The sequence below is a fragment of the Terrapene carolina genome, unplaced genomic scaffold, assembly GCF_002925995.2.
Source record: "Terrapene carolina triunguis isolate 2854851 unplaced genomic scaffold, T_m_triunguis-2.0 Scaffold67, whole genome shotgun sequence".
Taxonomy (NCBI): domain Eukaryota; kingdom Metazoa; phylum Chordata; order Testudines; family Emydidae; genus Terrapene; species Terrapene triunguis.
Window position 1 is genome coordinate 19,057,700 of NW_020664418.1, and position 26,268 is coordinate 19,083,967.

A 26,268-nucleotide genomic window follows, 5' to 3' on the forward strand; every position below is an offset into this window, starting at 1 on the left:
CTTCAATTATTTTTGATACAACCAGAGCCGGATTGAGACCCTCCAAAATAACCATATTATTTTGTTAAGCAGCATGCCTTCTTGGACATTACATCAGTAGTTTTTCAATGTCATTTTAATTAATGTGTTTACTAAATGCAATAGGTACTCAAGGAGAGTACTACAACCTGCTGTATCAATGCACTGGCAAATAACACTGCTGTCTAAAGGTCCAAAAATATTGGATTTATACAATCATAATGGTTCTACCACTCACTGAAAGCATATTGTATAAGCAAATAGTACTAAAATGGTCTGAACTGCACATGAGAGAAGACAGTATGTATTTTGCGCACTGTATTTTTACTGTGGTCCAGAATAAAATCATTTAAGTCTCATGAAATCAGCAAGTTATTTAAAAAAAAAAAAATATCTAAAAGGACTAAAAGGCCAGGTAAAGGGCTCCCTCATACTGATTGAAGAGTCTAGGCTCTTCCATAAAACAAGTAAGGATGCATGGGGCTGTGATAGGCATTGGACTATGAATACAACATTACTGAAACACACAGACAGCTTTATTGTTCGAATAAGTGTTTAAATTGGCTATTAAGTTCTGTTGGGATATGTCTCACATACAGTATACTCTATCTGCTGTTGTAAATTACTTCCCTTTCGTTCTAAGGAAAACCTGTTCTTGACACCAAGAAAAACAATCAGGGCATATTTCTTATCGAGCATTTAACAACAATGGTTCTAAATTATTAATGGATGACTGGGGTATTAATCCACATAGGAAACATGCTGTGTTAATTGATAATATTCATCTTCTTAAGCTGGATGAAAGAGGAAAGTGTTGAGAGAAATAAAATCAAACTAAACTTTTAAACCTATTGAAGATTTGGACCAATTCAAATTTTGGACAAAATTACAGACATCTTTTCACCTAATCAAAGTGAAATACAAAAGACTTGCATACAGACATAGGATAACATTACTGTGAACCTTACATACAATAGCAAGCTCCACTGTGGAATTGCATGGTTCTGGCAGTGAGCAATTCACATGACCTTACCTGAAATCTTTCATCAGTTTCATTCTCTCCTATCTGTCTCAGGAGCTCCCCACTGGCTTGCCCAATGCTTCCAGCTGCAGTTAAAACTGTTTGGCGAGGCTATAAAACAGGTTAATGAAAAGCAAATACGTTTTTCTTTAACTCTGTAATTCTCTCAAGACACCTTTGTTAACCACATTACTGTATTCAGGGTAATACCACTGAAATCTCTACTCAAGATACCTCTTGGAGTACTCTTACTTTTTCGTATTCCTACTTAATTTATCCTGCAGCATCTTAATGACACATGTATCAATATGTTACTGACTGTGAGAAGAAATCTGATCAGCTTTAATAAACATCATCATAGCAGCTGACGGAAAGGTATGTGTTGGAGAGCTTTTATTGCCATCTGCTTGGAAGTGGTCACAGATTTCTGGTTTTGCCTTAAAACTGCAAAGATCCAGGGCAAACGGATAGCAGACACAAACTCAGACCAGATTGTCTGAAATATTAAATTCTGTCTTGGTCAGTACAATTTCCTATTTCCATAAAATTTTGATGGAGACCGTAGCTTCATTCTCCTTTTATCTGTTGCTACATGCAACCCTGATATTAAAGACAAAAAAAATCAGGTACCAACCCCACTTACTTCCCTAGTAACTTGTAATTGAGTTTTTATAGTATTTGAGAGAAGAGAAAAAAGTGGTAACACTTTTTCCCAACACGTCCAATAAAAATACAGAATGGAATATTACTGTGTATTCGGATAGCCTCAACTTAAAAAGTAAAAAATCAAAACAGCCTCCCCACACCAAAAAAAAAAAAATCCTCCCACAAATAAGGAATGAATAGAGGAGGTGGCAGATAAAGAATATACAGATCAAGATTTTTAGGGCTGAATCAATTTCCCCATCTCTGCTCCTAGAGTTCACATTACCAAGTTAGCCCCCCAACCACTCAAATATACCCCTCAAGACGGGTTAGCATCTTAATGGGGCTGTTTGCAGTTGGCACTGTGCAGAATCAAAGCCAGTGACTTGATTTTTCAATACTAGCCAGATAGCAGAGTCTCGTCAGTGGCCACCAGAAGGCTTTTCAAACAACTTGTGAAAATCTAATTCCTATAAATACATGTGTCACTTGACAACAGATAATGCATACAACATCAGACACTGAACCTGGGCCATTTACAATATAAGGGCATGACTGGATACAACAGTGTGGATACAATATAGTGAAACAGCTGGCTGATATATGAAAGAGGAAACAGCTGGGTGACTATTAACTGGGAGGCTGTTCTAGGATCAAGGCGCCGCACTTAAAGGCATGAAGTCAGAGGTATGTGGAAGACACAAAGAAAGCAATCAGGAGAAGTGCTTGGATAGTCTCTTGGGGATTATAGGGGAAACAGTGGCAGGAGAGGGTTGGGAAGACACACAGCCTGGAAAGAGCCATTCTGGTTAACTGGATAAATGCTTTATACTCAAACACTTTAATTGAGGGGAATGCGTTTAAGCCAAGGAGAGCCTGTGAGAGCTCACTACTTGTGTCCATATTCTCACCTCTCCTGAGGTGGGCTGCACCGCTTTCAGCAAGTCCGAGACAGCACCTGCCAGAGTCCGAGCAGCTTTCAGGAGGTCCTCCCCACTTCCAACTTCATCGTCCATTAGGGCAGCAAGCAGTTTCACACCCTTGGACATCTCAGTCAGGTTAGAAGAGATGGTTGTGATCGCACATCCCACGGCCGTGTAATCAGTGTCAACTGGGTCACCTGTATAAGTGAAGGGAACGATAAGTGCAGAAGCAAGTAGTACAGCACAAGCTGGTTTCTGGTCAGATAATTAGGAGTAAAACTGAAGGGAGTAAAGAAGACTTGGCAACATAATTCAGGCATCATTTTGAAAATATAGCATCTACTATCCACTTTTCCTGCCCATAGATATGACATATGTATGTTCTAATGGAATATTTTCTCTTCACAACTGTCCAGGTAAGTAAAATACCCACAATTTCAGTTACCTCTCCCATATTCACTATATGGCGGGACCCAAAGAAATGCAGTATTGAACACTAGTTGCCTTTAAACATCTTATACCTAACCTACAATTCAGAGAAAAACTGAAAAACTGTGTAAGACACAGGATCAGACAGACCAGAACAAGCCATTTGTCCACAAAACTAAATATCCTGGCTCTAGGAGTGGCCAATAAATGATACTTCAGAACACCCATTTTACTCTCAATTACCTGAGGCGAGTAAAATATTAGGTTTTATCTTTATCAGGGGAGTGTGAATAGATTCTGCACGAACACTGGTAAAAAACAGACAATAAGGTCTGTTTCCGTCATAAAGGCCATTTGTGTATTTGGAGGAAAACATATTCCTGAACATCTCCTGGGCAGCCTCCATCTTGTTGAAAAGAGGTTGGTACATACACAACAGCAGCCTGGCAAAGTCCAATCCCTGTAATTTACCTGCTGTGAGGTTAACAACAGAGGCAGTTCCTGCGGTGATAGCATCAACCTGAGAGTGAATTTCATGTTTTGATTCATCAACTTTGTTCTGAACCCATACCCTCGATGCCTAGAAAGAAACAACATCAGAGTATTAAGGACTGCAATGCCATGCTACAAGTGAAACAAACTCAAGATAAGGTAATAGGTAAAGTTCTTTGCAGGCCCTTGATTCTTTCAGAAGCCTTTTAAATGAAGCAGATGGCATCAGCTAAGCTTTTAGGCTGAAATAAGAGTTTTTCCTTACAGTAACTGCAAGATCATAGGTTGACCGCTCTGATTTCTGGGTGAACGCCATAAATATGGTGTCAAAATGGTGCACAATGGAGGACCACAGATCGTCATCTGATTCATCATGGGGACTCACCAATCTTATTGGCTCTACTCCACCCCAAAATTGGATCCAAAGTGGTGTTCCAAAGCTGACAGCTCCATATCTCATTAACAATTATAGCTAAGAAGCCACGTAAGAATATTTAAACAGATAGGCTTGAGCCAAAAATGTCTAGAGCCAAAAATAGGTGAGAAACCTTGAGATGTATCTGACAGGATTACACCCACCCTTCTTTAGGGTCATGAGCTATCACTACACAAGCTGTGCCTTCTTCAGCATCTTGGTTTTGCTTTACAGCCACTCCTTCAATTTCTTCCCTTTGGAGTTACTTACTACAACAGTCCAAGCAGCAGTTTCCCCCTGATTTACTGGCTCAAGTTTTTTCCAGTCTCACACACACACGTGTAGATCCATTAAAGTAAATGTGATTGCAAAGGTGTGCAGGCAAGGACAACTGGGTCCACGGTGTATAGTCTCAGAAGGTTAATATGAGTCAAACAGAACAAGATATTCTTACACAGATTCCTTAAAATAAACAAGGATTTTCATCTTATTTATAAAGCTGTTGAGATATAAATCTACATCCAGGGACAATGAATAAACTCTGAAATAAATAACTCAAGCCGTTTAGATTAATCCCTATAGGGATCACATGAATTAACTCACCATATCATGTCCTAGAGGTGGTAGGTTATCAACTTCATTGAGGTCGGACTGTGCCTGCTGAACAGCATGCATACTAGTATTAATAGTCCCCATCAAGGCCTGCTGTGCTGAGGTCTGTGAAATAGACAAGGAAAATTAGTGTCTGCCAAGCTGCAAGTGATGATTTAGGTGAATCTGAAATGTTTTCTGGTATATACTAAGTAAATGAGATTAAATCATTGGACTTGTGTAAATGGTGAATTTTATTTCGATTGCTCTGTTTCTAGTCGTAGTCTCCTCCTGGGTCATACAGAAAGAATGCTTGTGCGGGTATGAATGGTATGGGTTTGCCAGAGACCCTGAACGGGCAGGTTGGTTTCTAAGCATTACACTAGTGCTCTAAAAAGAAAAGAAAAAAAAAAAAAAAGCAGCCGATACACATCATTGTCAATGTTAACAGGTCCACTTGCCAGATCCAAGACAACACTTATTAATTAGCTTCCTATCTCCTCACTGTCTTTGATTCCCTTCTTTAAGGAACCATTAAACTGTATGTATTAAGTAGTGGCTAACCCACGGCAGCTCAGAAACTTCCAGCATTAATGGACCATGCTAGTATCACCTGGCTCCCAGATGCACGTCTTTGGGCCCAAACCTGGAAGAGGAATCCTGAGAAAAGATAGGAAAGGAAGCGACAGCCAAATCCAGGCAACCTCCCAAGGTACTTGTCTGCCCTATTTCAAACTTGTACAACGTTGGGAAACTTGATCAGCTCCCATGCAGGAGACGAAAACCGGATGAGCTTCTTTAAGCAGGGGGAAGCTTTTCAGTACAGTAACTCTTTGCTATTGATTGAGAACACGAACTCCCCCCAAACTGCAGCAGTGTCACGGGAACTGCAAAATCCTAGAAACTTCAAGTAGGAAGACAAAGGTTTTGCTAATATGACTGACCTATCTACAGAGCACCTTGTTTCTGGAACAATTTATGCGCTTTCCACATTGCACATAAAACTATTATTAGAAAAGGCATTCATGCTCCATGCCACATTTTGACAGAGCAACTCAGGGACTTCTCTACTTTCAGACAGAGGGGATAGTTTTTGCTAATACTGTGTTAATTTGCATAAATCTTTCATAAACAGAGCTAAGGGTAAGCTAATATTAGAACACAAAGGGTGGAGAAGAAACTTACAAGCAAATATAAAAAATGGAGTATGTTGACCAGTAACATTTGAGCCAACAGGGGTAATATAGGTTTAACCATAGGTGCATCCTCATTGATTTCCATTGCTATGGTTTTAGTTTGTGTCTGAATGTATCTTCCTAATCCTCCCAGGACTGGCAGAAACAGCTGAATATCATGTTTTAAGATTTTTATTATCTAACAATGCAACATGATCACTCAGACATTTCTCTGATTCAGTCTCAAGGCTGTTTAAAATATTTTGTTATGTATTGCAAAAAACTGGATTTTTCACAATCAACATGCCCACTATTCATGTAAAAAAGTACCAGTGTCTTTTTGACATGAGTTCTGTGAATGTGAACATGAGTTTTGAATTTACTTCCAGGATAGCATCATCAGCTTCCTGGAATCTGATACCCCATTAGCTTCATCAGGAGTAATTCTAAAATCAAACTGACATCTATGTGATACGGGTGCTGCAGAGCTGAAGGCTGGGATGAGTATGTATTGCTATATGCATTACCTACTGATGAGTAAATTAATATTCTTCTGAATTATGCTGCTATGATATTATGAAAATTTGCCCTATTAGGGTATTTAGAGGACATGTATAGGCCTTTGTTAATAGATCCTTTAAAATTAAATAAATGGTCTTAGTCAATACACGTTTAAAAACTGGTAGACACAAAGGGTAACTTTTACAGTTACAGTTGTACAGAGAAATTAAAATTATATTAATATGACTGAATATTAAGCTCGCTTTATTAAACAAGTCCAGTGGCATTATATACAGTATATACTCGGAGCTAGCAACAGACTTCATAGGAATATTCAAAGCAGAAAGTGATGCCTAGATAAGTGATTTTTTTAGAACAATGTAAATAGATACATATTGTATTTTTCATACAGTACCGCTTGCCCTCATCAACAATATTTAGCCTTCCTACCCTCTTTCCCAGCCCATGTCAGACAGTTTTATAACTAATTTAAGAAAAGTTTTAAGGCAAAGAGGGGGGAGTAAAGAGGTGGACTATGACTATGTGACTGTGTGTGTTTCAAGGAAATTCAAAGTATGCAGTTTAACAGGAGAGTCAGCCAAACAGTGCAGTAAAACAACACAGTCAGCCCCCAGCCCTTATCTAATAACAGGGTGTGTGCACATACTTATTTCAGACCACTCACAGCACAGGCTACAAGTGCTGGTTTCCAAGGTCATTATGAAACAAACATGTTGCTCACCAGGGGAGGCATGTGGCCTCTGTGCATTTGCCCAATCATGACTTGTTGCTGGGGAGAAGGCATGCTGCCAATGTTGAAAGTCTCCGGGCCACTGGAGCCTGAACGCATCACAGCAGGCAATGCCACCGAGCCATGTTCTACCTTCCCAGTTCGGTTGAACTGCTGCTGCAAGATGGTAGATCTGAAAAGGGAATGCACATTATAACATGGCAGCGAACAGCGAGCAGTTAACAGCAGAGTTTCTGTGGGAGTTTGGCCTGAGAGAAGAGTGGTGATTTTGTGTTCTGTTCAGAACAGAGCACAAAATCACTACCGGAGTGATTTGTTCCAAGTATGTGGCTTGATTCAGTGTTTGCTGATATCCCTTAACAAGGGACCAGTGCTGACCTAGTTTGGCTAGGTTAAAAAGCTAGTCACTAGCGAACACTGGAGCAGTGAACAGCTAGCAGCAGCTTCCATGGGAGGGAGCTAGGGGGAGGGTCCCCCAATTACCCCCCCCCCCAGGAATAGGGTCTAGGAAAATAACACAATGATGGCTACTGAGGCAGCACTAGAGTGACCAGAGGAGAGGAGAGAAAGAAGATGGTCGGATGCAGAAGCTGCTGATGCACATCATCTTTGAGGGGATATCCGATGGAAACTACTTATGCCTGATAGAACTCAAGGCAGAGAAGTTCAATGATTAGCTATACAGCTGGAGACAATGAGGAAATTCAGACAGGGATTTGAAGGTATAATGCAGGAGAGGAGAGAGGTGCTGGTACAGGCAACTCAAGATTCGAAGACACCTGCTGAACAAAAGGACGTGGAGGGTGACCCATGGAAGAATATGACCATGAAGGACAAAGCAGAGGGAGAGACCAGCTAGCGGTGATGAAATTGAATTTGCTGCACTGGGGAATGAGGAGCAGAAACAGGCAGAAGATGGGGTGGCAAGGAAGAAAAGAAGGTAAGCCAGTCCCTACAGCAGAGAGGAAGAGATGACAGAGATAGCCAGGGACCAGAGCCTAAGGAAATATGAGGATTATGTACAGGGGACTGCGAGAGAGAATGTAAAACAAATTCATCCCAACACCAGGAAGAGACAGGTTTATGTGACTGGGGACTCCATACTCAGAAGAATCGACAGACCAGATCTAGAGAACCGAACAGAGTGCTGTCTAACAGGATCAAGGGCACGAAATGTGGATGTGAGGCTAAAGAGGATACTGATAGAAGTGTTTGGGGGAAATCCACTGATTGTGCTGCATGTCAGGACGAATGACACTGCTGGATTCCCATTGGAATGGATCAAGGATGACTACATGTGGCTGGGAAAGACACTTAAAGAAGTGGAAGCTCAGGTGATTTTCAGCAGAATGTACTTCCAGTCCCTCGAGAGGGTGGCAAAGGCATGATAAGATAATGAAGATCAACAGATGGCTCAAGGACTGGTGCTATGAGGAAGATTTTGGGATGATCGAACATTGGGAGGCATTCACAGAAAGAAGAATCTTCTTGATTGATACACCGGATATTCAAGTGGAGTTTATTAATCTTATGGGATCAAGACTGATAAGACGAGTTTTAAAGGAGGAGGTGAGGGGAAAAGATTGGGAGAGACTCATGAAATTTCCACCCTGGGCTTCAACACACAGGAGGAGGAATATCAGTTAAATAAACACAGAGTAAGGGATAATGGAACACCACAAAACGAGAAAACTGGGTGAGGTCCGAGGGAAACAACTGAAAGGCTTTTACATGAATGCAAGGAGTCTGGACAATAAAACGGAGAAACCAGAACTATTGGTGCAAGAGGTCAAACCAGATATTATAGGGAATACTATACATGGTGGAATAGTACTCATGCCTGGAATACAGGTATTGTAGGGTATGCGTTATTTAAAAGAGAGAAATAAAGGTAAAGTTGGGGTAATATATATAATTGAAACAGTAAATTGTAAAGAAATATGAAGTGATAGTATGGACAACACAGCATCTCTGAGTCAAAATCACTTTGGGGAAGGATTGTAAAAGAGGTTCTGCTGAGGTAGTGTTAAGGTCTGCTATAGACCCCCAGGGTCAGACTAGGATATGGATAGTCATCTGTAATATTATTACAGAGATAAATACTTTTGGGAGTTGGGTCATAAAGGGAGGCTAACTTCCCAGATATAGATGGGAGAATAAATGCTACTTATACTGCTAGGGCCCAGTTATTCCTGGATGTGATAAGATAACAGCTTTCTTCATCAAATCATCACTGAACCAACAAGAGGTGATGTCATTTTAGACTTTGTTTTAGTAAGGGTATGTCTACACTACGGGATTAATCCGAATTTATATAATTCGAATTTGGAAAACAGATTGTATAAAGTCGAATGTATGCAGCCACACTAAGCACATTAATTCGGCGGTGTGCGTCCATGTACCGGGGCTAGCGTCGATTTCTAGAGAGTTGCACTGTGGGTAGCTATCCCATAGCTATCCCATAGTTCCCGCAGTCTCCTCCGCCCATTGGAATTCTGGGTTGAGATCCCAATGCCTGATGGGGCCAAAAACATTGTCGCGGGTGGTTCTGGGTATATCCTCCCCCCTCTCCAGGAAGCAACGGCAGACAACCGTTTCGCGCCTTTTTCCTGGGTGAACAGTGCAGACGCGTTACCACGGCAAGCATGGAGCCCGCTCAGCTCAAGACAGCAGTCATGAACACTGTAAATACCTCGCTCCTTATTGTGCAGTTTATGCTGAACAAGAACCTGGAAAACCAGGCGGCGAGGAGCAGGCTACAGCAGCGCGGCGACGAGAGTGATGAGGATATAGACATGGAATTCTATCGAACCGCGGGACCCGGTGCTTTGGAGATCATGCTGTTAATGGGGCAGGTTATAGCCATGGAACGCCGATTCTGGGCCCGGGAAACAAGCACAGACTGGTGGGACCGCATAGTGTTGCAGGTGTGGGACGATTCCCAGTGGCTGCGAAACTTTCGCATGCGTAAGGGCACTTTCTTGGAACTTTGTGACTTGCTTTCCCCTGCCCTGAAGCGCCAGAATACCAAGATGAGAGCAGCCCTCACAGTTGAGAAGTGAGTGGCAATAGCCCTGTGGAAGCTTGCAACGCCAGACAGCTACCGGTCAGTCGGGAATCAATTTGGAGTGGGCAAATCTACTGTGGGGGCTGCTGTGATGCAAGTAGCCAAAGCAATCACTGAGGTGCTGCTACAAAAGCTAGTGACTCTGGGAGATGTGCAGGTCATAGTGGATGGCTTTGCTGCAATGGGATTCCCTAACTGTGGTGGGGCGATAGATGGAACCCACATCCCTATCTTGGCACCGGAGCACCAGGGTACCCAGTACATAAACCGCAAGGGGTACTTTTCAATGGTGCTGCAAGCACTTGTGGATCACAAGGGACGTTTCACCAACATCAACGTGGGCTGGCCGGGAAGGGTTCATGATGCTCGCGTCTTCAGGAACACTACTCTGTTTAAAGGGCTGCAGCAAGGGACTTACTTCCCGGACCAGAAAATGACTGTTGGGGATGTTGAAATGCCAATAGTTATTCTTGGAGACCCAGCCTACCCCTTAATGCCATGGCTCATGAAGCTATACACAGGCAGCCTGGACAGGAGTCAGGAGCTGTTTAACTACAGGCTGAGCAAGTGCAGAATGGTGGTAGAATGTGCATTTGGCCGTTTAAAAGGTTGCTGGCGATCGCTACTGACTCGCTCTGACCTCAGCCAAAGAAATCTCCCCATTGTTATTTCTGCTTGCTGTGTGCTCCACAATCTCTGTGAAAGTAAGGGGGAGACCTTTATGGCAGGGTGGGAGGCTGAGGCAAATCGCCTGGCTGCTGATTACGCGCAGCCAGACACCAGGGCGATTAGAAGAGCACACCAGGAAGCGCTGTGCATCAGAGAAGCTTTGAAAACCAGTTTCATGACTGGACAGGCTACAGTGTGAAATTTCTGTTTGTTTCTCCCTTCATGAAAACCAGCCCCCTTTATTGACTCATTCATTCTCTGTAAGCAACCCACCCTTCCCGTTCCCCCAGCTTTCTTTCAAAGGAAATAAAGTCACTATCGTTTAAAAATCATGTATTCTTTATTAAGTGATTATAAACATAGGGAGAGAACCAAGAAGGTAATCTGGGTGAGGTTTGGGAGAAGGATAGGAGGGAAGTAAAAGGCCACTGAACAAATTCAATATAATGACAGCCTTTTGGTTGGGCTGTCCACTGGGGTGGAGTGGGAGGGTGCACGGAGCCTCCCCCCCCGCGTTCTTACACGTCTGAGTGAGGGGGATATGGAACATGGTGAGGGGGGAGGGAGGTTATACAGCGGCTGCAGCGGCACTCTGTCATCCTGCTGCCGTTCCTGAAGCTCCACCAGATGCCGGAGCATGTCCGTTTGCTCACGCAGCAGCCCCAGCGTTGCAGCCTGCCACCTCTCATCTCGAGCGTCCCTCAAGACCTCACGTTCACTGGCATCTTTCCTAAATTTAGATACAGTGTCCTTCCACTCATTCAAATGAGCTCTTTCATTGCGGGTGGATTCCATTATTTCTGTGAACATGTCGTCTCGCGTCCTCTTTCTACGCTGCCTTATCTGAGATAGCCTTCGGGACGGAGGAGGGAGGCTTGAAAAATTTGCAGCTGCTGGAGGGAGGGTTGAAAAAAAGGAGAGAAGTTTTTAAAATGATACATTTTACAGAACAATGCTTATACTCTTTCATGGTGAAAAACACTATTCACATTACATAGCACATGTGATTTCAGTACAAGGTCGCATTTTCCATCTTAATATTGAGTGCCTGTGGCTTTGGTGTTAGAGATCACAGACGCAGGTCCGGGCAACAGAATTCAGCTTGCAGGCAGACATGGTAAGCCATTGTCTTTCGGCTTCTGCGCCCTCCTTTCCCACATACCAAGCAAAGCCTGTTGACTGCTGCGGTTTTCCTGTTAACCTTCAGCAGCAGAAAACAAACTAACCCCCCCCATCCAATTCTCTGGGATGATCGCTTTATCCCTCCCCCCACCGCGTGGCAGGTATCAGGGAAGATCCCTGCAGAAACCAAACTAACCCCCCCGCCCCCCTCTCCCGCCATGAATTCCCTGGGATGATCAATGTACCCCTCCCCCGACCGCGTGGCTGGTAACAGGGAAGATCCCTGCTAGCCAAACGCGAAAAGCTCAGGGCCAATTCCCCCCCCCCCCTGTGCTTGGCTAACTGCAGGGAAGGATTTCTTTTCAGCCACAGGCAAACAGCCCAGTAGGAACGGCCACCTCTGTCCCCTTAATTAAGTTCCCGTATTTCAACCAGGTTACCATGAGCGATATCACTCTCCTGAGGATTACACAGCAAGATAAAGAACGGATGTTGCTTGAATGCCAGCAAACACCGAGACCATACGCTGCCAGGCTTTGTCAGGCAATGATACCAGATTACTTGCTGCAAGCATGGTGTGGTCAAGTGTCCTACCATGGAGGACGGAATAAGGCTGCACTGCCCAGAAACCTTGTGGCAAGGCTTTTGGAGTACCTCCAGGAGAGCTTCATGGAGATGTCCCTGGAGGATTTCCGCTCCATCCCCAGACACGTTAACAGACTTTTCCAGTAGCTGTACTGGCCGCGAATGCATCCCAAGTTCTCAGGGCAAATTAATCATTAAAAAACGCTTGCTTTTAAACCATGTTTTATATTTTAAAAGGTAAACTCACCTGAGGTCCCTTCCATGGGGTCAGGGTCTTGGCTACTGGCTTGGGAGGGTACTTCAGTCAGGCTGAGAAAAAGATCCTGGCTGTTGGGGAGAACGGAGTGCTGGGTGCTCTCTGCAAGCTCATCCTCCTCCTCCTCCTCCTCTTCCCCATCCGCAGAATCCTCAGGTGTAGCTGATGAGACTATCCCCGACCCGGAATCCACGGTCACAGGTGGGGTAGTGGTGGCGGCCCCCCCTAGAATTGCATGCAGCTCGGCGTAGAAGCGGCATGTCCGCGGCTCTGACCCGGAGCAACCGTTTGCCTCCTTTGTTTTTTGATAGGCTTGTCTGAGCTCCTTGACTTTCACGCGGCACTGATCTGAGTCCCTATTGTGGCCTCTCTCCATCATGCCCTTGGAGATTTTTTCAAAAGTTTTGGCATTTCGTCTTTTCGAACGAAGTTCTGCTAGCACTGAATCCTCTCCCCATATAGCGATCAGATCCAGTACCTCCCGTACGGTCCATGCTGGTGCTCTTTTTCGATTATCAGCCTGCATGGTTACCTGTGCTGATGAGCTGAGCTATCTGTGGTCACCTGTGCTCTCCATGCTGGGCAAACAGGAAATGAAATTCAAATTTTCCTGGGGCTTTTCCTGTCTACCTGGCCAGTGCATGCGAGTTCAGATTGCTGTCCAGAGCAGTCACAATGGTGCACTCTGGGACAGCTCCCGGAGGCCAATACCATCGAATTGCGGCCACACTAACCCTAATTCGAAATGACAAAATCGATTTTGGCGCTACTCCGCTCGTCGGGGTGGAGTACAAAAATCGATTTTAAGAGCCCTTTATTTCGAAATAAATGGCTCCGTTGTGTGGACGGGTGCAGGGTTAATTCGATTTAACGCTGCTAAATCCGAATTAAAGTCATAGTGTAGACCAGGCCTAAGAAGCGAGGACATCACAAAACAGCTGGTCATAAGAAATAACCTTGGATTGAATGATCACAAGTTGATTCTGTTTACATTAAATGAAAGGATAATACAAATGAGGTCATCAACCATGGCTTTTGATTTCTAAAGGGCAGACTTTGGGATATTAGGGAATTAGTTAAATAAGTCAGCTGGACTGAAGAGCTCAAGGACTTACATGGAGAGATGACTTGGAAATTCTTCAAATCAACTATACAAAAACTATCTGAAATTCACATCCCAAGAAAGGGAAAAAACTTTTAGGGAAAGGCTCCAGACCCAGCTGGAAGAATAACCACCTCACAAAGGTTATTAGGAGTAAGCAGAGAGCTTATAGGGCAGTGGTGGGCAACCTGCGGCCAGGTGATGCAACATGCATTTACCAGACTAACCTGATTTCCTTTTTTGAGAAAATAACTGATTTTTAGATAAGGGAAGTACAGTACGTTTAATATACTTGGACTTCAGTAAAGCATTGGACATGGTACCACATGGGAAATTATTAGTTATATTAGGGATGATAGGGATCAGTGCAAGCATGCAAGGTGGATAAGGAATTGGCTAAAGAGAAGGCATTGCGTTGTGCTGAAAGGTGAATGATCAAACTGTAGAGCGGTTACTTCTGTAGTTCCTCAAGGATCGGTCTTGGGACAAATCTTATTCAATATTTTTATTCATGACCTTGGCACAAAAAGTAGGAGTGTGCTAATGAAATGGGCTGATGATACCAAGCTGGGAGGCATCGTCCATACAGAGGAGAATTTAAATATTATACAAGAAGATTTGGATGACCCGAAGACTGGAGTGACAGAAATGGGAGAAAATTCAGTAGTATAAAGGGCAAGGTAATGCACCTAGGGTCTAATAATAAGAATTTTTGCTACAAGCTGGGGGCTTATCAGTTGGCGAGACAGAGGAGGAGAGAGGCCTGTGTGTGTAGATCAATCACAGGATGACCGTTAGCCACCAATGTGATGCGGCTGTGAAAGAGACAAATGTGATCTTATGATGTATTACGCAAGACATTTCCAGTACAGACAGAAAAGTATTAATGCTGTTATACAAGGCACTGGTAAGCCCTCATCTGGAATACTGTGTACAATGCTGGTCACCCATGTTCAAGAAAGATTAATTTAAACTGGAACAGGTGCAGAGAAGAGCTACTAGGATGATCAGGGAATTGAGGGCCTCTCGGAAACTGGAAGAGCTGGGCCTGCTTAGTCTCACAAAAAGAAGACTGAGAATGGATATGATTGCTCTCTATAAACATATTGGGGATAAATACCAGAGAGGGTGAAGAGCTATGTAAGCAAAAGGAGAAAGTTGGCACAAGAACAAATGGATATAAACTGGCCATAAACAAATTCAAGCTGGAAATTAGAAGAATATTTCTAACCATCAGAAGTGAGAGGTTCTGGAACAGCCTCTCAATAGGAGTTGTGGGTCAAACAACTGAATTAGCTGGACAAACTTATGAGCACAGTTGTATGATGCGGTTGCTTGTGACTTCCGATATGACTTATGTTCCTAAAACTCATGCTTCTGGGTTTCAGCTAGTCATCTGCAGGGGGTCAGGAAGGGATATCGCCCTCAATGTATTTTGGATGGGTTCTCCTCCCCCACCCCCATTTCCTACCTCTGAAGCATCAGAAATGGCCACAGCTAGAGATGGGACAGTGGCCAGGGCTCTTAGGTGGCACCGAGCATTCTCTCTCTCAGGTGTTAATCTGGCTGGTTCTTGTTCACATGCTCAGGATTTAACTGATAGCCATATGTGAGGCTGGGAAGGAATTTTCCGTAGCTCAGATTAGTAGTGACCTTTGGGGGGGTTTCGCCTCTCTCTGCAGTGGGTGAGTGGAGTCACTTAGCAGGATTATTTGGGTGTATCTCATGTAATAATTTCCCTGCCATTGCAGAGGCCTTGAGGACTGATGCCCCTTGGTCCTGCCTATTCTCTGCTTGTGGGCACGTGATAGTCTAATATCCCATGGGTCTCATTTACTTTGGTCTCATTTCCATTGTTGGGTTTAGCGTGTGGGTGCTGGGTGTGGTTGATGGTCAGTGATATACACAAGGCCAGACTAGATGATCCAGAGGTCCCTTCTGGCCTTAAACTCTGTGACTCTATGAGCTCCTGTAAACGAATTCCTGGCTGCCATCCTTCCCTTTCAGTTTCTAAGCAAGGGTGTTTAAATTGGGTGAACTACTTAAATTCTAGTCAATGTGTTCTTTCATCCAACCATTTTACAAATTATTTGTATTACCAAAGACATAGTCATATAGCAGGACTCCATTGTGCCAGGTGCTTACAGTGTAAGTTTGCTACATCTTCAGTGTCTGACAAACCAGTTACCAGTAATGCTGCTACCTGAACAGGTGGTGAAGGAAGAATGGAATGTGTGACCTGGCTGTATTTATTGTTATGACCTCCCTCATCTCACAAAGATAAATAGCGGAGACTGGGTGCTGTGTTCCTGAAAGAAGGATCTCACAGTTTTGCTTCAACTATGCCAAAGTAGGACTATCAACTATACGAAGCTGAATGTTCTGGAGATAAATTTTCCAAGCACTCCTTAGAGTTGGAATAAAATTTGTACTCCTTCTTCCAAACTGTATGTATTTACATTTGGCCCCTGATAGTAATTTAGCAGTCTATCAAATAATGGGATGAGTCCAAGACTACAATAAGTTATCATTAATTATGGGCATGATCACTTTGCCAGATGTACTGCTCATATTAAGTATAGTCTAAGCTCCAACAGTTGGAGGTGTTGGCATAAATTTTGATTTAAAGAGCAACAACGTGCTCGGAAAAAAATTGGTGTAATTTCAATTACAGATTAACATTGTCCATGCATATTCTTTTGTTACAAGTTTTGAGCTTCTAAATAGAGCATTTACATTGATAGGATACATTCTGGAAGCCATTTGGAACGGGAAGTGTGAAAAGGAAGCACGTGAAAACATGTACACTACGCGAAAGCTAAAAATTCATGTAAGGCCACATAAAAGATCTAACCAATTCATTTCCTGTAAGCAATATGTATAACATAAATCACAGTCAGACCTTTACACACTGTAGAGACACTACCCTCCTTTCCCTTTGAGTTCAAAGAAGAGGCTTAAGTTAGGCCTCATTATAGCTCACATTGTGCTGAAACTGTTTCGGTTACTTAACAGCAAAAAGCCAACTGAATATTCCTTTTCAAGTGAAGCCCCATTTCCAGGATCCCACACTTGACTCTCTTCAGTAACCCTATATAATCCACTCTCTCCCCACAATGAAATCCCAGACCCCACTTAATTTGTGCTGCACTGTGAGCCAAAGCCTTCCACCTTCTCTTTAGAAGCATCTAAAAGATTAATGATATTCTTCCCATATTAAACTAAACTCTGATAATGACAGTTACAGAATAACACTGCATGCAAACCCCAAATAAGCCATTAATTTAGCAAATGTAAGCTATCGAAAGCAAGTATATATTCACAAACCAAACACACAACCTTCCACTAATTCAATTTTTACAACTCTGCATACAGATTGCTACTGAGTTAGTCTCAGTTCTGTAGTTTGTGGTTCAAATCACCACTTTACATACATACATACTTTACACCAAATAATAGTCTTAGGAAAAAACAGCAAACTTCACAACAAAGCTTAACTCTGCAGAACGGCATGGAGACAGAGTTGTTTTCTGTTAAATTATCCTGCAGTTAAGTAATTCTTCTAAGGACAGAAATATATTAAACCATATTTGGGATCAAAGAAAACTACCCACTGCTTATTAAATGTTTCACTCTTACGGAAAGAGCCATTTTTCCCATTGCACAAACTCACTTCTTAGGCGACACAGATTCTTCCAACATTGTTGATTCCTCATCACCTTCAAGCCCAAATCTATCCTTACTTTGTTTCTGAAAAAAAGCAAACGTAAACACTTATGTGGCATTTCTATTTCATTTCATTTTTTAAACTCCTCTACCTTTATTTTGTCACTATTTTACACAAATTGTGTCAAGTCATCTGCATGTTCTCTCTCTCGCTCTAGTGCTACACCAGGATTTTTTGGTATTCGTATATGTGAGCAGGCACTTTGTGATAGGATACAACTCCATGTCGTGGGTGCAATAGACAGGAGAAAGGTCACAAGGAACTTCAGTATCCAGAGCACCTGGATAGGGAAAAACAATCTGGGTCCCAGCACTGGTGGATTTAAGGTGCATAAAGGGAGAAGACTAACATGGATAGTAGTGCTAGCAGGCCTTGTTTCTGAATAAGACAAAGCACTTGCCCCTCCCAGAAATCAGCACCACCTACTAAATAGTATGTTTCATAGAGGCTTAATACCACCAAGCTCAGATGGATAGTGGTGCCTCCTACCAACTCCCTCAATGTGACTCAGCAGCACAGATACCTTCCATGCAGCAGCAAATGGGAAGCCTCAACAGTACATATAGCTCACAGGAACTGGTGCATACAACTCTGCTACAAGGTATCTTGTATTCAAAAGCACCCATATGTGAACCAATATATGATTAATGGACACAAATGACCACCACAAGAAAAGTAACATGCCAAGTGTTACATGGTGCCAGATTCATTTCTTTATCATTATTTTCTAGAAACCTAGTTTCAGAAATGTTCATTTCTGATGTGAATTATTTACAATAATGTAAGGGAGATAAATGTGCACAGGGGAGTTAAATTAGGGTGTGAATTGAGATATTCCTCATAAGCAAGTGACCGCAGAGAGGCGTGGTACGTTGTGGAAGAAATGCTGTGTCAGAAATGGATTGCTACAACATCCTTAGCCTTGTAACAGTCATTATACTGAGGCAAAGACAAGAGATAGCTATGTCTCTGGAGGTAGTTTAATGGGAACCCTCTTCTTTACCCATGAACAAACCCTGTTTCATTTCAATTTGATTTTAGGTGTGAGCTGAAACAGGCCAATCATTTTTAGAGCCAAGATTCTTTGAAACTTCAACGTTCTTATTTTGCTATTAGTGTAAGGGACAGTTTAAAAAAAGAAAAAGAAAAAAAAAGAGCACCTCAAGTTGCTGGGTTTCCAATCATCTACCACTGACAAGTTGCAGGGATAAAATTCTTTTCGGGCCCTCACTGTGACATCAGACCCAAGCATATGGTGTAACAAGGGGAAGTTGTGGTAGAAAATCTACACCAGAATAGGTCATTAAAGATTCCCTGAGAATTGACATTACAAGATTTATATATGACTGTAGGTGATAAACAAATGTGGCAGAGAGAGAACTCAAGCTTGACAACTGGAAACAGCATGTTTCTCATTTGAGTCATGACACAGAATGGGAGTTAGTTTGTTAACCTATTCCTATTTCACTCATTTAGAAGCTGGTTGTGTGAGCAGATTTTAAAGAAGAAATCAAAGGACTGGTTTGGGAGTGGAAATCTGCACATCTGTACACTCTCAGTATATACAGAGAAGCTGCCTTAGCTTGGAATTCTACTTGTAAAACTTAGAGCAGTTCGAAAAGACAATTACCTTTTTCCGTAACTGGTGTTCTTCAAGATATGTTGCTCATGTCCATTCAACTTAGGTGTGTTTGCTCGCCACATACACCAGTGCCGGAAGTTTTTCCCTCAGCACTATCCTTAGGGGACCTGCTCTGGCGCACCCTGGAGTGGAGCATCACCAGCCCCCTCCACCCTCAGTTCCTTCTTGCCAGAAATTCCGACAGTGGGGAAGGAGGGTGAGTCGTTGAATGGACATGAATAACACATCTCGAAGAATACCAGTTATGGAAAAAGGTACCTGTTTTTTCTTCTTCGAGTGATTGCTCATGTCCATTCAACTTAGGTGACTCCAAGCAGTACCCATGGAGGCGGGTAAGGAGTTCACAGACATGTAGATTGCAACACAGCTCTGCTGAACCCAGTATCGTCCTTGGCCTGCTGCGTGATGGCATAGTGGGCTGTGAATGTGTGTACTGAGGACCACGTCACAGCTTTACAGATGTGCTGGATCGGAACGTGTGCCAGGAAGGCCGCTGAGGATGCCTGCACTCTAGTCGAGTGGGCTCTGACGATTGGTGGCGGCGGGGCACCCGCCAGCTTGTAAGAAGTCCTTATGCAAGAGGTAATCCAGTTAGAGATCCTCTGGTGGACACCGGGAGGCCTTTCATCCTATCAGCTGTAGAGATGAAAAACTCAGTTGACCTACGGAAAGACTTTGTCCGATCTAGATAGAAAGCCAGAGCCCTTCTTATGTCCAAGGCGTGAAGGCGCCTCTCTTCACTAGTCTCATGGGACTTAGGGCAGAAGACCGGAAGGCAGATGTCCTGGCACACGTGGAAAGTAAACACCTTGGGAAGGAAGGCCGGGTGGGGCCGGAGCTGGAACTTGTCCTTATAGAAGACCGTGTACGGTGGTTCTGAGGTCAAGGCTCAGAGCTTGGAAACTCACCTCGCTGATGTCACCGCCACCAGGAAAGCTACCTTCCATGATAGGTGAGACGGGGAGCACGAGGCTCAAAGGGCGGGCCCGTGAGCCTGGACAGAACCAAGTTGAGATCCCACTGAGGGATCGGGGACCGAACTTGAGGAAAAAGTCTCTCGAGACCTCTGAGGAACCTGACCATCATGTCATGGGAGAACATCGTCTGCCCCTGGATGAGTGGATGAAAGGTGGAAATGGCCACCAGATGCACCTTGATAGAGGAGTGTGTCAGGCCCTGGTTCCTCAAATGAAGCAGGTAGTCTAAGGTCGACTACACCAAAGAATGCGAAGTGGAGATGCCTGGTTCGGCCACCCAGTGGGAAAACCTCATCCACTTTGCCAGATAGGTCTGTCTAGTTGAGGATTTTCTACTCCCCAGGAGGACCTGCCGGACCGCCTCTGAACAGGTTCGTTCTTCAGGGTTCAGCCACGCAGCATCCATACCGCGAGGTGGACAGATGCGAGGTTGGGGTGCAAGAGGCGACCGTGGTTCTGTGACAGCAGGTCTGGTTAGTCCAGCGGGGGCCACAGGGGGACTGGGGCAATCATGATAACTTGGACCTTGATTCTCTTGACTTTCACCAGGACCCTGCTGACGAGTGGGATTGGGGGCGGGGGGAACGTGTACATCAGGCTTCCCGCCCAGGACAGGAGGAAGGCATCAGAGAGGAAGCCCTTGCCCAGACCCCATCTGGAGCAGAAGCAGTGGCACTTCCTGTTCTGCCTGGTGGCGAACAGATCCACTTGGGGAGATCCCCACCTCTGGAAGATCATGCAGGCTCCCTCTGGGTGGAGCGCCCACTTGTGGTGAGAGGAGAAGTCCCTGTTTAGATGATCCACTAACGTGTTCTTGACTCCCCGGAGATGACACACTTCTAAATGGATTCCGTGGTCGATGCATAAATCCCAAAGACGGAGTGCCTCTTGGCATAGGGCTGAGGATCGCACTCCCCCTTGTCTGTTGATGTAGAACATTGAGGCTGTGTTGTCCGTCAAGACTCTGACCACTCTGCCCAACAGGTAAGGTAGGAAGACCACGCATGCCCTGCGGACCGCCCTGAGCTCTTTGACGTTTATGTGTAATGTCATCTTTTCCAGGGACCACGTACCCTGGGTCTGGAGATCGCCGAAGTGCACTCCCCAACCGAGATCCGAGGCGTCCGAGACCAACTCAACCGAGTGGGGAGTGCTGTCGAAGGGGACTCCTTCCAGGACATTCCCAGGGTTGGACCACCATTGGAGTGAGGTGAGTATTGTTGCGGGAATGGTGACAACCTTTTCCAGGTGGTACCTGGACTGGGAGTAGACAGTTGCCAGCCATTGCTGCAGGGGTCGCATCTGGAGCCTGGCGTGGCACACCACATATGTAAATACTGCCACGTGACCTAGTATGTGTAGGCACACCCTGGCCGTGGTCAGGGGAAATGCAGAGACTTCCGTGATGAGGTCCGTCAGTGCCCTGAATCTCTCCAGCGGCAGGAACGCCCTGGCTCAGGTCGAGTCAAGCACCGCTCCGATGAACTCTATCCTCTGGACTGGAACTAACATGGATTTTGTGTCGTTCACCAACACGCCGAGGCAATGGCATGTGGCCAGCAGCACTGTGATGTCCCTTTGGACCTGGAGTTGCCCTTGACGAACCAGTTGTTGAGGTACAGATAAATCTGGATACCCCGACATCGGAGGTAAGCTGCCGCCACCACCGACATGCCCTTGGTAAATACCCATGGCGCGATTGCTAGGCCAAACAGAAGGACCACGAACTAATAGTGGTCGGGACCTACCATGAACTGGAGGAAGCGTCTGTGTCCCTCGAAGATGGCGATGTGGAAGTACGCATCTTTCAGATCGAGGGCGGCGTACCAGTCTCCTGGATCCAGGGAGACCATGCGGAACTTCAGTTTCACTAAGTAGCGGTTCAAGCCCCACAGGTCTAGTATGGGCCGCAGACTGCCCATGGGGATTAAAAAGTATCGTCAATAGAATCCCTCGTTCCTGTACTCCACAGTAACTACCTCCACCACACCCAGCTGCAGCAGACCTTCTACCTACTGCATGAGAAGACTCTCGTGAGAAGGGTCCATGAAGAGGGACGGGAAGGGGGGGTAGAAAGTAACTGAAGAGGACCTATCGGTCCAATGTTATAGACGCTCATGCAGGAAGAAAGGTGGTTGGCAAACAGAGAGGAGGAAGGATCCGGGAAACAGTCTGGTAGGTCGCCCTTGGGCGTACCGGCAAAACAGGCGCTTGCGCATCAGCTTACTGCTGGTCGAGCCCGACTGGGATGTAGACGGGTATTGGTGGCCAGGGTGCCTCTTGCAGCTCCTGGATTTTTTTTTATAGCGAGGCTCCTGGAGAGGGTGGCTCCCCTGGTTCTGAACCTGCTGCAGCTTAAACCACTTGCGGGAAGGGCCGGGGACGTAAGGCCCAGTATTTGTAGGGTCAAGCAGGAATCTTTCAGGCCATGAAGTTTATTGTCTGTCTGTTCTACGAACAGGATGTGCTCATCGAAAGGGAGGTCTTGCACTGACTGCTGAGCCTCTGAGGAAAGACCAGAGAGAAGCAGCCAAGAAGCCCTGCGCATGGCTGATACCATGGTATGGGCAGCGGTGTCCGGCCGCAGTTGAGCCCTCATCCAGGATGACCCGGAACTCCTTCCTCGAGGCCTCGGTAAGGGCGCTCTTGAACTTGGTCATGGCCTACCACATATTAAAATCAAAGCAGCCTAGGAGGGCCTGATGGTTGGCCACCTGCAACTGTAGACTGGAGGACAAATAAACTTTACGCCCAAACAAGTCTAGTCTCCTTCAGTCTTTATTCTTAGGGGTAGCCCCCAGTTCACCTTCTCTCTCTCTGTGGTTGACCGCCTCTGCCACTAGTGAATTGGGAGCAGGGTGGGTATAAAGGTACTCGTGACCCTTGGATGGCCCACTTGGAGATCAGAGGCAAGGAGGAGGGGGTTTGCCAGAGGGCACTTGTAATTTTCACGACCCCCTCATGTATGGGCAAGGCTATCCTGGCCAGAGCTACGGGACAGAGAACATCAAAGAGGGAGTCTGTGGGCTCCTCTAACTCCTCTGCCTGGAGGCCCAGGTTGGCGGCTACCTTCTTTAACAGCTCCTGATGTGCCTTCACATCATCCTGGGGAACCGGTGGAGGGGGCCCCACTATAGCCTCATCTGGCGATGACAAGGAGAAAACTGGTACCAAGGGGTCCTCTGCAACCAGAGGTGGTCCAGCAGCATGCTCACCCACTTCCCTCCTGTGCCTGCGGGGTGCCTGCAGCTGAGGCTTCTTGAACCGGAGGAAAGCTGGAGAGGGCGGGAGCCAGTCTCTCCAAAGGTCCAGATACTAAGCACGCTGCCTGGGAGGGCTGAGTGAACCCCCATGGGTTCCATGGGTACCACTGTGCTGGCCACGGAGTCTGAGGCCACGGGGCTGGCTGTGGTGCCATCGATGTAATCTGCACTGTAGGTATCGGAGCTTGTCCTGCAGCTAGGGAACCTCGCTCTAAATCCGAGCTAGAGCCCACGTGGTCGCTCCCCTGCGACCAAGACGGGACTGAGTGGTGGCTTTGTCCCAATCAATACTGGTTGCTCCTCCTGGAGTTGGATCTGGCTGACCTCGATGAGTGCCTGGATTGGGGCCTCAGTGACTGGTGGTGCTCGGTGGATCCACGATGGCCCCGGGCCAGCGATCTGCACCTCATGCTTGACGAGCGGGACTAGGAACCAGAGCAGGCTTGGCGTCGTGAAGATGTAGCTGCATGCGGTGATGCCGTGCTGGGGGATTGGCGATGGTTTGAAGAACGGTGCCATCGGTCCCTCAACCTGTCCCTGCAGCGATATCGGTACCGTGGAAATTCCAGGCGCCGACTCCGAAACTCCTGCTGGGGGTAGGGAGGCTCACATGCCTCCAGAGATTTGTGCCCAGTTACTGGCGAGCTGTGCCTCGAGCCTCTCTGCCCTTGTCCGAGGTCCGGACACTGGATGGGGCTGCGAAGCTTCTGCCTATCACGGTCAGAAGTGTTTCGGATGCGCAAGGGCGACCGTTGGCAGGACGTCCCACATGATGGGGACTGTTGCCGTAGAGGTGGAGACTGTGGTGGTCCAAACACAGGTTTACCCCGTGACCAGGACCCCGCAGGGGCCGGAGTGGGCAGCACTAGGAAGGACATAACGTCTTGCGCTGCTTGCAGGGCCTCCGGCATGGACAGCACCTGGAACTGGCGGGGAGCAGGCTGGGCTACACTGCTGACCTGGGGCCCGAGATCCCGAAGGGGGTGAAGAAGTGCCCAAGACAGGACCTTAGTCCACCCAAGACTTGTCCTTTCCCTTGCAGGAAGCTGGAGACCTTCCTCGCCCCGTCTTCTTGGGCTTCTTGGCTGGAGCCATGGAAGAGGACTGGTGCTGGCTTGCAGATGGTACCAGTGGAGCGCCGTGCACCGAGCTCACAGTGCTCGGCGCCAAATCAGAGCGCTGCTCCGGCATCGGGGTAAGGGCAGACTCCATAAGGAGCACTCTCAAGCGAATGTCACACTCGTTCTTCATCCTGGGCTTGAAGGACTTGCAGATTCTGCACTAATCCCTAATGTGTCCTTTGCCTAAGCGCCGTAAACAACTGTTATGTGGATCGCTTTTACAAAGATCACAGGGCTCAAAGCCTGGGGTCTGGGGCATGCCCCATCCTGAGGCGAAGTCCTGTTTGGGACCTACTAAGTCTCTAACAAACAAATAGGGAAACTAAAACTAGAGGGAAACTATATACAATAATATACAAGAGTTAAATGAGTTCGAACGCATGAGAAGCAACAGTGCTAGCTGACGCAGCAACACTTCCATGCACCGTCAGTCGGCAAGAAGGATCTGAGGGTGGAGGGGGCCGGCGGCACCCTATATGCCGTGGCATACGCACCCCACTCCAGGGGCGCCAGAGCCAATCTCCTGCTGAGGGAAAGACCTCTGGCACCGGTGCATGTGGCAAGCACACATACCTAAGTTGAATGGACATAAGCAATCACTCGAAGAAGAACGCAAGTTTCTACTTAAACTAAAATTTGAACATATTTAGTGCTCATTAAATTTGGAACTGACAATGCTGGCTTGAGCCAGACTTAGAAAGAGAGTTGTGATGAATACTGGCAATCCACCCCAGCCCCAAACTGAAACACCCCTGATATTCTAGGCCTGGAATTCCCCTAAACAAAAATCCTCAATCCTACTGAAATTTCCAGTTGTCTGTCACTTCTCTGGCATGAACATATATTTATAATGGATTATGTTGTAGTTTGGTCTAATCCTAATAAAATTTGTCAACAGCAAGCACGTAATAGTAGTTAAGATGCCACAGGTTTCCCACAGAAAGTGCTTAGAACACATCTAGTAATCATGTGGCATTTGTTGGCAAATGCTAACTTTTGTTGGTAACTACCATAGTTATATGGTTTATTCTCTACAGTTAAGGAGAAAGCTTTAGGCCATTAATCTCTTGATATAAGCCCACTGACATGTAGCTGCTTTCCAGAAGATTATCCACTTAAATGCCCAAGCATGCTGAGTTAAGTCTTCTAACCCATTCCCTCAATACAGCTAATAATTTCAATATTACTTCCATAAACACTTCTTTATAGTAATTAATCAGAACTATTTTCTAGGAGTTCTTGCTACAAGCCAGTCACAGCAAAGAAAAATTATACCTAGTTAGCTTCACAAAAGAAAGCGAGCTACTGCTATCACGTAACCTATCTTTTGTGAGAGAGACATTGCATTTACTAATTTTACTGCACTTTTACTGACATCCTAAAGTTTTACCTTCTTCAATATGATATCAATGTAACCTGCAATTAGCTGAGAGATCTGTTCTCCTTCAGTGGTTTGTACTGAGTAGTAACTTTCTTGATATTCACCAAAATCCTGAGGAAAAAAAGGTATAACAAGCAGTTCACCCTTGGGAATGAATTTAAATAAATGAACATCAGCTATATTAAGATGACCAAAATTAGAGATATAGGGAAATACATTTTTAACTTTCTTTGCATTTAATCCAACAAGCTCATATCTACCATATAAGGATCAGAGTCTACACCAAAGCCAAAACCCAATAAAAATAGCTGAAATTTCCTTTTACCTTTGATGTCTTATTATAGCTAACAGCTCTTATGGCAGATAAAACCATTCCAAGGCTCCACAATAAACTA

The 26,268-nt window shown here is 45.3% G+C and overlaps 1 protein-coding gene across 1 annotated transcript in view; it reads right to left on the minus strand.

The window, feature by feature from the left end:
- Nucleotides 1–26,268, minus strand: part of TLN2 (talin 2) — a 183,990-nt gene that overhangs the window by 132,030 nt on the left and 25,692 nt on the right. The window contains exons 10-16 of the mRNA XM_024199754.3: nt 25,883–25,984; nt 17,436–17,512; nt 6,953–7,133; nt 4,547–4,660; nt 3,508–3,616; nt 2,596–2,804; nt 1,052–1,150 (exon numbers count right to left, since the gene is read on the minus strand). Coding sequence (XP_024055522.2) covers nt 1,052–1,150; nt 2,596–2,804; nt 3,508–3,616; nt 4,547–4,660; nt 6,953–7,133; nt 17,436–17,512; nt 25,883–25,984 — 891 coding nt within the window. The remainder of the gene's footprint in view (nt 1–1,051; nt 1,151–2,595; nt 2,805–3,507; nt 3,617–4,546; nt 4,661–6,952; nt 7,134–17,435; nt 17,513–25,882; nt 25,985–26,268) is intronic.